The sequence below is a fragment of the Triticum dicoccoides genome, chromosome 2A (genome assembly GCF_002162155.2).
Source record: "Triticum dicoccoides isolate Atlit2015 ecotype Zavitan chromosome 2A, WEW_v2.0, whole genome shotgun sequence".
NCBI lineage: Eukaryota > Viridiplantae > Streptophyta > Magnoliopsida > Poales > Poaceae > Triticum > Triticum dicoccoides.
Genome location: NC_041382.1, coordinates 403,323,159 through 403,333,877, shown reverse-complemented (window position 1 = coordinate 403,333,877; position 10,719 = coordinate 403,323,159). Strand labels below are relative to the sequence as shown.

The 10,719-nt window shown below is 47.6% G+C and overlaps 1 protein-coding gene across 1 annotated transcript; it reads right to left on the bottom strand.

Annotated features, from left to right (window-relative positions):
- Positions 1 to 389: 389 nt before the first annotated feature.
- On the bottom strand, positions 390 to 9,874 carry LOC119357869. Its single transcript, XM_037624666.1, has 6 exons — positions 9,864 to 9,874; positions 9,598 to 9,667; positions 3,770 to 4,149; positions 1,185 to 1,627; positions 842 to 1,090; positions 390 to 701 (listed from the first exon to the last, which is right to left on the bottom strand). The coding sequence occupies exons 1-6, from the start codon at positions 9,872 to 9,874 to the stop codon at positions 673 to 675; spliced, it is 1,182 nt and encodes a 393-aa protein (XP_037480563.1). The 3' UTR covers positions 390 to 672.
- Positions 9,875 to 10,719: the final 845 nt, after the last annotated feature.

The window sequence follows — 10,719 nt, the reverse complement described above, 5'->3', positions numbered from 1 at the left end:
AAGTAGAACAATATTCTTCCGCGATCTCAACATAAATTCAATTGCAACAGAATCAGAACCGACGCATCAAAGGATAGATCAAACAATTCCATGGTAAAGTTATTTGGAGCGAGTGTTTTTTCAGTGGAATAAGTGTTTCATCTGGAGTGGAATTTTGAGATGCCTGCATGTTGTACTATTTTCTGATGTATTATATCATATTCTTAGAAGCTAAATGCAGTTTGAATATAAGACAAACACCATGAAGCTACCTATCATTATGCTTTGCTTTCTCTACCTGCAGCTTTGTTTTCACCTCAGATCCGTAAGGAGGAGCGCAGACAGAGAATTGTACAGAGGGAAAAAGATTTTGAGACACACTTGGCTTATCACCAGACAATCCATCGAAGTATTAGCACAGAATGTGGAACTACAAATCACCATCTCCACTCCACCGGTAGTTCAAAATCTCTCGGGACTTTTAACCTGACACAACATATGCTAGTATACCTATACATGTATCAGTTGCAATTTTAGCTAGCTAGGAGCAGAGGTAATTAGGAAGCAAAGCTTGTTATTGCTACCTGGAACTAAGGCCAGATGAGAACCACCGCAACAGCTGTTCCAATTTTGTTTTCTCTGTTCAGAGAACAACACTATCTGAAGGAATTGCTGACAGTTCCAGCGCTTCGTTCAACAGACCAACCACACAACATGGGTGTCTACAATCACAAGAAGGCAACAATATCTAAACTGACGTACTTCGCAACAATATCTTTACCTCTGAACTCCATATTAGAAGGTACACAGAGAAACAAGGGACAGAAAAATAACTCAAAACAGGGGTCAAGGGGATACATACCTCTGCTGTAGCCGACGCAGGCGACATTGGATAGCTCGACGACTGTTCTTCTACCTTTGGCGAACTCGACGCTTCTTCTACCTCCGGCGAACTCGGCGCTTCTTCCTGCAGCGAACTCGGTGTCGACATTGGATGCTTCGTCCAAAATTGACCTGATGGAGATTCGAGCCGAGGACCCTCCCTTCTTATAGAAGCCAACAACAATCCGAGTCGGCAGCTCCATTGATTTGCGTTGGACAAGGACACGGACTGCAATCCATCCAAATCGATTTGTGTTGGACAAGGAGACTGCAATTCCATCCAAATCATACACGGGAGCAGATGCAGAGGTTGAGAAGGTTACGTCGGGGGAGGCGGGAGAGGACTGGCTGTGGCGGACAGGTCAAAGTGGAGCATGCTCGCCGCCGGCGCTGGCCGACGGCGTACCCAAACTGAGTTGTGCCCCCTTCGCAGCGCCAACGAGGTCCGGCGCCCTTCTCGCGCGCAAGAACGGAAACCGCCTTCTTCGCGAAATTCCTGAGCACGACACCGCACAGGGACAGGTGCCGGCACCGGAGCAGCAGAAAGCAGGCGACCCACGGCGATGGCGCAGGGGGGCTGCAGCAGCTGGTCCAGCGCGGCCACAAGCTCATCACCAAAACTCTTCTCCGCCTGCCGCGCCGCACCTGAACATCTTCTCGGCCATCTTCTCCTGCTCCGTCGCGCCGCCCCTTCTGCTCCGTCGCGCCGCCTCTTCTGCCACAGCTCCGCCCTTCACTTGTCTGCTGAGCGGTTGGATAAAACGTACTTTTTTTAACGAAACATAGAGACGTAGCGGTTAGAATGGAGAGACGGGCCAAGGCCCAACTGGATCGCAGCCCAGCTAAACGAGAACATACCGGTCAATCGAGTTGCAGAGACAAAATTTAGTACCACCTCGAATATGTTATAAAATTCAAAATGAAAGCATAAAATCACGGGAAAAAGCGCATTGTGATGGTGAGTCAACCCGTGCTTTATTATTAGGGAGAGATACTAGCACAAATGCCTGTGCGTTGCAACGGGAGAAAACATGCATACTATTTTTATGTTCATCATCTCCCCTTATGTCTCCAATTTATTCGGGCCTTTCTCCCATTCGAGAGTACAGTTTCTTCGTTTCCCAAATAATTTAGATCCGTGCACCAGTCTCTGCTTATCAATTCACAAGAAGACTTGTTAATACGTCAACCAATGTCATATATAAATTTATGTAGTTAAGAAAGTAAGATAGGGCTATTTAACAGGTGAACAAAATATGAAGGTTTATTAGCTTGCTTCAATGCTGCCCTGCCCCGCCCGCTCCTTGAGCCAGAGGGAGTGGCTGAAGCGTGGCATGGTCTCCAACCCATCCCATACGGGTGTGAAGGCTAATACTATATTCTTGCAATGATGATGTAGACACGTATTTAGGATTCTCGGCATTGAAATTCTTGGGGGTCTTAGATCCGGCAACCTTGGAAGCGTTGACGTTCCATGACGCCCTTTCTCTTGCTCTTGATCTTTGTCTACCACATGTGATCATAGCATCAGAGTGCAAGGTTGTGGTCAATGACACCAAGGAAGGCACGGGTGGGTAGTATGCAAGCATTATTAAGGAGATTAAAGCGGCATCAAGATAATTCGCAAGATGCTCCTTATGAGCGTCTTTGAGAGACTGAGTCGGCACATCATCTAAAGATTGACGAAATCGTCACATAAACCTTCATAGACAACGGGAACTTCTCCTGCCACTAAATACACATTGCCGAAAGACATGAAATAAACCTAAGAAAATGCGAATACAAGTGCCAAGTCTAGAACTTGTACCCTTGTGAGCTGGAGTATTGTTTTCCTCCTAACCATCCAACCACAGGTTGGTTCGCAGAGCATATATATTCTAATGCATGCAGATTAAATATGTGCCCTTAGGATCCTCGTGCTCATTAGATAGCATTGTCGACTTTCTTTTTTACCGTTAACCTGTGCGAACAAAGACCAGTTGCCATGAATTAGGATTGGCCGGCTCCATTTAAACTCAATATACTCAATATTTTTTAGGCTATCAAGATAATCGTCATACTTTTGCATCTTAACTTTCTAGAGCAACTCATTGTACCGTCCAAGATGTAACGATATAAACATCTAGACTTAACCTATGCAAAGATGCATCTTAGGTACTATTGTTTTTATCTCGGCCTCTTTGATAGTTATGTCATCTAAGTCATTTTAGAAGCATATATCCAGTTGTTTACCTCTAAGGGAAAAAATGTGTGTGCCTTTAAGTATTCCTTTTATCCAATCCTAACTTCCACATAAAAAGTATAAAATCATTAACGTGAGAGCTGGCTAAATTGGCATACTCTAGCAATCGTTGCACCTCTCATAATATTTCTTTTTCACGGAAAATCTAGCGTAACAAAATAAAATGAAAAAGAAAGCATCCCAAAAATATAGTTCATAAATACCAGAAATCAGTTGAACATGTTATTGATCATGCAAACCTCACGCACAATGCTTACAAAACACTCAATCTAGTAGCAATAAACAGCAACCATGAAACTCTTATAATTAATGCCAGCAGTCAGTATCTCTTCTGTAGCATTAGTAGCACCACCAAACAAGCACCGACAGCACAACCCAAAACAAAGATATTTTTATCTTGAAAAATCTCCCCCTCTCTTTCTTTCCCCCACCTTGTATGATAGCAAGCGACCGCAACACCGCAACTTCAGAAAATATAATAATCAAGCCGCAGGTAGTAGCACCATAGTGTAGTCTCTCATCCAAATTGTAGAGAACGAGCGGTCAATAATTTCATCTTTCATTCAGCCCCATTGCCACCGACACCTGGTTCCCTACACCCTCAGCTCTGTTGCCTGTGCAATCCCGCATCAGGGTCAAACACGAGCGCTCCTCCGGTTCTCTGACCTGCCTGTTAGCTCATCTTCCCCTGATCTCCCTTGGCGTGACCTCTCACAGCCCAGCCATGTCCTTCGACTTCCTCTCCCTGCAGCGCCGCCTCCCCTGACGACTTTTTCTCCCGCGTCGACCTCGTCTGCCTCTGCATCTTCGCTGAAGTAGGGGCTTGTGGAGCAGTCAGATCGGCAACACGGATAAGAAGCAGCGGCCCTCGCTAACCAAGACACTGTTTGGGATGCCCTGGAGGAGAGTGCGCTCCCATTCCCCAGCCGCTGGGATGTGCCGCGGAACACCCAATGCTGGAGAGCGTTCTCCCATCTCCCAGTCGGCGTGCACTGCGGCAAGTCGACGTGGTCGGATGACTGGAGCGGAGTTATCTCGATCTTTTTCTGGTTGAGGAAATCAAGGGGAAATCGATCATACGACTTATCAGCATCATCGATTCTTCGTATTGAACGGGGTGATCGCAGCACCACACGGCATCGGCGGCGTCGATCGGGCGGTGTGGAACGGAGCAGCGGCACAATAGGGGATCTTGGGACGGTAGCAACTTGACCCACGGAAGCTCCTGGCAGCACGAGTGGAGGTCCGTGGCAAGCCTTCTTGTCTGCTTCTCCTCCGCCTCTCAAATTGATATTTATTGAAGGGGTTGGGAAGGCAACTGGGAGGTGTAGTTTGACTCCAACTCAGGTCCGTAGGGAGGGGAAATTTTGCCCGTGGGTTAGTAGATATATAGATTACCAGAAAATATAGAAGGACTCTTTTGCCAAAATATGTGACGGTGAACCCACGGAATCGATCCGTGCTTTATTATCAGGGAGAGATCATAGTAGCCGGAAACGGGGAACGGTAGGCCGTCCCTCGATCCCGATTCGTTGACCCGGAATCGGATTCGGGAGCGAGGTCGGATTCGGTACGATTCGATGAAGATTCGGCATCCCCGCAGCCTGCTCCTCGATTCAGGTTCGAGAATCCAACAGACGCGAGGCATAATTTACTCACGCCGTCGTTTCTATTCTCAAGGACTCCTCGTTCTTCCTCAAGTCCATTAGTTGCAAGGGATCCATTAACAGCAAGGAATTCTGACCGTCAGGGAGTCTTCGTTCTTCAGGAACTGCGTTCCTCGACCCATGGTACCGTACCGGGTTCATCGTACCCAAACGGATTGGCTCACGTCCCCGCTATAAAAAAACCATTCGAGAGATGTATACCCTCGTTGTACCCTATTGTTTTCAGCCACCGACCCTCGTTGTACCCTTTTTTTTCAGCCACCATACCGAAAACATGGCAACTATGGGAGATATATATTATATATATAGGGAGAGACTATTATAGTAATTTAAAAACATTAAAACTTACAAAAATTAATAGAATATAAACCGTAATTCGGATGAAAATATTTTATATATGAAAATTACTAGAGAAATAAGACGAATCCAAATATGTCATCCACATACCTGCCACATGCCTCTAACACTGCAAACATGGACCTTCCCCTATGTTTCATCTATTTGAAAACTGCCTAAAGCCAGGAAAACATTCCCAGATGTTTTCTCGCTCCGTCTGTAACATGTAGCACTGCGATACGTCACCCCTAGCACAACATATTGCCATGTATTGCTTTGTGATGCTATTGATTGCTCTGTTATTTATTGTGTTCCGCCTCCGTTACTTATTCTCTGGTAGACCCCGAGACCGCTGTTGATCCGGTGATAGACTACTTCACCGCCGAGGGTTTGTATCTGTCTGCAGAGCTTCCAGGCAAGCAAACCCCCCTGATCATTTCGATATCGCTCATTTCCATTCTCTCTTATGCTTGCATTAGAACCACTACTGCTTTTGTATGATCCTATTCTGATGCATAGCCTGATTTTGTAACCTGCAATTGTTACCTTACCTGCTTATCCTGAACTGCTTAGTATAGGTTGGTCAGTGATCCACCAGTGACCCCTCACCTTGTCCCAGTTGCCCCTGCTTTATGTTCAATGACTTGATCAACATGATCGATGTCCAGAGCCCGACACATCACATCACACCCCCTTAGTTGTGTGACACTATAGGGTTACTATCGAGTATCGAGGGTGATACCTCGTATAGCACTTTTGACGAGATCTTTGTAGTGTAGTTAATCGGTCGTGGTCTACGGAGGGTGATTCCTTCTTCACCACTCCCGATAACGACCCTTTCGCGCAACACATCAAGAGTGAAGCCTCGAGGGTGATTCCTCTAAGTTCACCTTGATGGTTATATTGAGTGGGAATCCATCAAGGGTGATTCCTCGGGTTTCCCCCTTGATGTTATGGACACACGGTTACTTTGACTTTACCACATGACCATGTTAAAGACGGGTCGGCCCCGAGGGGCACCCGTGAGTTTTACTGTTACTATAGAACTGGAGGGACAGGCGGTACCACCCCGGTAGAGGTGGACCTGAGTTCGTGACAGTCTCTTGCGAGTCGGGTTGACCATGAGGGTACCACGAGTTGATGTGCAGTCGGGTTGACCTGGAGGGTACCCGCGAGATCTCTACGTGGAACGGCCAGGCATTCCGGTCCCTTGCCGTAAGTCCACGAGACGGGGCGACGAGGTCACATGATCGTGAGTCTCTGCTCTTTACCGCGCGCTCCCAAGACACCAACAATTTGGGTATTTGATCTGAGTTGGCCACTGACCTATACGCACTAACCACCACAAGGGAACATATATGGGCACTCGGCATCGTATGTATCAGCCGAAGCTCTTCAAAAGTCACCGACTGAGCGGCGCGCGCCCGGGTGGCCTGCGTAAGCACCTGCCTTATATAGGGAGGTTGCCAGGACGACATAGGCCACCCACTCAATGTGCAACAGTGCAAAGGGCGATGGGCCCAAGACCCCTGCATGCTTAGGATGTAGACTGATGTGCTGGCCTCTTTGTTGAGCCTAGATAGGGCTACGACGTGTTGATCTTCCGAGGCCGGGCATGACACAGGAAAGTGTGTCCGGCCAGAGTGATCGAGCGTGTTGGGTAATGTGGTGCACCCATGCAGGGAAGTTAATCTATTCGAATAGCTGTGTCCATGGTAACAGGACGACTTAGAGTTGTATCCTGATCTTTAAAACTAGAATTGGATGCTGAGGCATGAAATGGATATGTGGCTCCGAGATTGCCTTCTGCCGGGAGTCGAGGAAGAATCTCTAGGCGTGGTTACTACAACATACTATTACTTTATATTATGCTAATCTACACTCTTCTAATGCCGCAAGATGCTAGTCTTTGATAGGCTAGGCTTTCCCTTCTCTTCTGGTAAACTGCAGTCCAGTCCACAGATACAACCCTTTCCTTTGATATTTATGCATACTTAGCTTAGATCTGATGTAAGTCTTGTGAGTACTTTGGATGAGTATTCGCGGTTGCTTTGCTACCTCTTTTCCCCTATACCCGATTGTTGCGATCAGATGGCGAAGTCCATGAGTCAGATGCCACCACCGATGACTACTACTACCCCGACGGAGCCTACTACTATGTGGAGACCGCTGGCGACCAGGAGTAGTTAGGAGGCTCCCAGGTAGGAGGCCTTGCCTTTTCGATCGTAGATACTTTTGTGCTAGCCTTCTTAAAGCAAACTTGTTTAACTTATGTCTGTACTCAGATATTGTTGCTTCCACTGACTCATTTGTATTCGAGCTGATGTATTCGAGCCCTCGAGGCCCCCGGCTTGTAATATAAAGCCTGTATGAATTTATTTGGGTTTAGAGTTGTGTTGTGATATCTTCTCGTGAGTCCCCGATCTTGATCGTACATATTTGTGTGTGTGATTAGTGTATGATTGAATCGGGGGCGTCACACCTCCGGTCTGGTGGTGGTGTGTTGGAGATGTCATCCTTGGCATAGGTGCTCGCTTCCCCCAATGAAAGTCATGCTCGACTTCGGTCTGGGCTGATGGCGAATGATGCTCTCGGGTGTGATTTTTCTTGTTGGAGGCGCCATCGAGGGGGTCCGACACCTCCTTGATCCATGTTTTTCTTTGGAGCCAAGTCTGGTGATGGAGCATTTAGTTGGTGGTGGTGCAGTGGATCTGGAGCAGTAATTGTTAGGATGAGCGTGGAGTCATTAGTGGTGCTTCTATTTGGAGCCGGTTGTTTGGTTGGCGGTGAGAGCAATAGGAGAACCCTTCACATACAAGTAGGTCGGGTGAGCTATGTCAACTAGTCTCGTGGAATCGGAGCGGCATAGGTTTTCCCTTTTTCGTACTTATCGTTCCTCTTCGGTGTCATTGAGGCTTGTGGATATGCTCGTGGCAGTCCAGTACAATGTGACAGTTGTTGGTATGCACTCTGGTAGCAGCAAAGGTGCTCGAGTGTGCAACCGGGTGTGTTGTGGGGTTTCGCCTTCCAACGTTTTTGTATGTATTGTGGTGCTTTAGATCTAGTCCATCTAGGCAATGCTATGGTTTTTGCCTGGTTTTCCATAATAAACTGAGCATCCTTGTTTTCCTTTCTTCTTTTTGGCACTCACCTTTATGCGATGCATTCCGCCTTTGAGGATGTCCTTATAATACCTTCTTCGGATCAATGAATTTGACAACTCTTCTGCCAACGTTCCCAAAATATATAGGGTGACCTAATTTATAAAAACAATTAGACCGAAACACCATAACAACAACAAAAGAAAAGAAAGAAAACAACTGCCAACGAATAACCAAAGAAGACCCAACAACTCCTAGCATTGTTGTACTTTTACTTTTGCGTTCTTTGTAGCGAATGTTTAGAGTCCTACGATGGTTTATAAAGGTATCTCTGACATTGAATCCACATCAGACACCATATCAGTCCGTAAATCGGTGAGACCAGTCCGCGGAAGTGATGTGGGAGCCCGCCATTCAACCATGTACGCATATATTTCAAATGAGATTTTAACAATGGATGAATGTCGTCAAACACGACGGAATTTAGCAAAGTTTGGACATAATTGACATAAAACAGATGATATTTCGTCTGTTTAACTAAATCATCCAGCAACATTCAAAGTAATTATAAAAAATAGCATAGTTCATCCATGAATAACATGTAAATATCTCTAGTACAACAATAGTGACGGTGTAACACACCGGGGATTTGTTCTTCACAGGGAGCCCGGCAACATGCCTACCAAGGGGCCGACAAGGTCCACCATGTTTCTTCTAACAGCCACGAGGAGCCTGGAGCAACATATATACACCAACAGATCATCTTAGTACGCAAGCCATCCTTGTAGCGAGCTAGATCGAATCTCCCTCCTGTAAAACCCTAGCCCTCACTGTGCATATAAGGTGGAGGCTACGGGGCTCTCATTCTCATCTACTCTCGTAGACTAGACTCTTGGTAGCACTTGTAATCCCTCACATGAGGCATACCCACCATGAATAATAACAACAAGCGGGATGTAGGGTGTTACTCCTCACTAAAGGCCTGAACCGAGATAAAACCCATGTGCGACCTCTGATCTAGTACTTTTGGGCATGTTAGCAACCCTACCAAGGGTACTGACCGGATTATGCACTGCCAGTTGGTGCATCAGGCACGGCCGTGTCAGCTGGAGACCGATCCCAGATCAGATCTCTTTCGGCTCCCAACTGCCTACCATCGGGAGAGAGAGAGAGAGAGAGAGAGAGAGCTTAATTTCGTCTCTTTCGCCTTCACTGCAAATGGTACGGGCCGGGTCGACGTTAACCCATCGGCCCACCATGTCCACACGATCTATGTCGGTGCTATGGCCTTCGTCGTCAACAGCCACGACGGCCTCCATATGTGCGGCCCGCCGATCCACCAGATCACATCGGTGACTTCATCGACCCTAGTGGCAACTTCGCCACCAACCTCTGGCTCATAGGGCTTGTTTGGGCACCAAAACGCTGGAGCCACGTACCAGCAGGTGATCCACACATGCCTGCATAACCAGATCAGTTGAGAAATTGAAAATTGGTCAGATCCGTGGGACTACACGACACCCTCACCTCGGCCTCTGACTCGGAGGGTGACGATCCAGAACCAATAACCCTGGCACCTGAGGCCAAGGCCTTAGCGTCGTGGGCAAGGCGCTGTGGTGACCTCGTAGGGGTCCACCAGCCTGCCTAGCCACATACTTCGTCGGCATGGTCTGGGACAACTACTACGTCAACTACAACCTACAAGACCGCATCATCAACGATTTTGTCTTTGACTGCATCGTCGACACTGCCGACCTTATCTCGCTCTCCAATGAGGTGAGCAGCGAAGCCGACATAGGCCTTGTTTGGATACTCTAACTCAGCCAGAGGTTAGAGTTAGATTCTAACTCTAAACTAACCTTGAACTAACTCTAACCAAAGAGGTGTTTGGATGGGAGGGTTAGATGGAGCGCGGATACGGTGAGGCGCCTTCACGGGCGGTGTGAGAGGGAGGGAGGGAGAGGACGAGAAGCTGAGGAAGTGGGAAGGGATCTGCTGGAGGGAGAGCGAGTGAAAAAAGTGTTTTTTAGTGGTCCCGAGAAGAACTAACCCAAATAATCACCTCTTGGGTGGGTTGGTTTTTTTGGATGGGTTAGATGCATCTAACCCAAACTAACCCTCCTGTTTGAATATTTTTGGGTTAGTTGAGTCCAAACTAACCCAAACTAACTCTAACCTATGGATCCAAACATGGCCATAATCTCCATCTCGGACACGAAGGTCGAGGAGCCCCTCCCGCCACCAGTAATGAAGACCGGAAACACACGGCCAACCTCAACACCACATCAACGGAGGAGATCAAAGACAACCATCCCGCCTTCGCAATAGCGTCGGATGAGGAGGAAGCCCCACAGGCCATCGCCCTCAAGCAACTCATGATGATGGCACAGACAAGCACATCATCAGGGCCAGCAACCCGGATAGCGGCAAGCACTAGTGAGACCATGACGACAGCCGTGGGGCTTGCAGCCTTGCAGCTCCCGGTCTCCGGTCCAATAGTCGTCACAACATC

Excerpts from the sequence above, each read along its gene's own strand:
- LOC119357869 (XM_037624666.1), bottom strand. Across the intron at positions 4,150-9,597 it reads ACAAGCCCTATGAGCCAGAG|AAAAAGATCGAGATAACTCC; the intron begins GTTGGTGGCGAA and ends TTCCTCAACCAG. Across the intron at positions 702-841 it reads CTGCGTCGGCTACAGCAGAG|ACACCCATGTTGTGTGGTTG; the intron begins GTATGTATCCCC and ends TTGTGATTGTAG.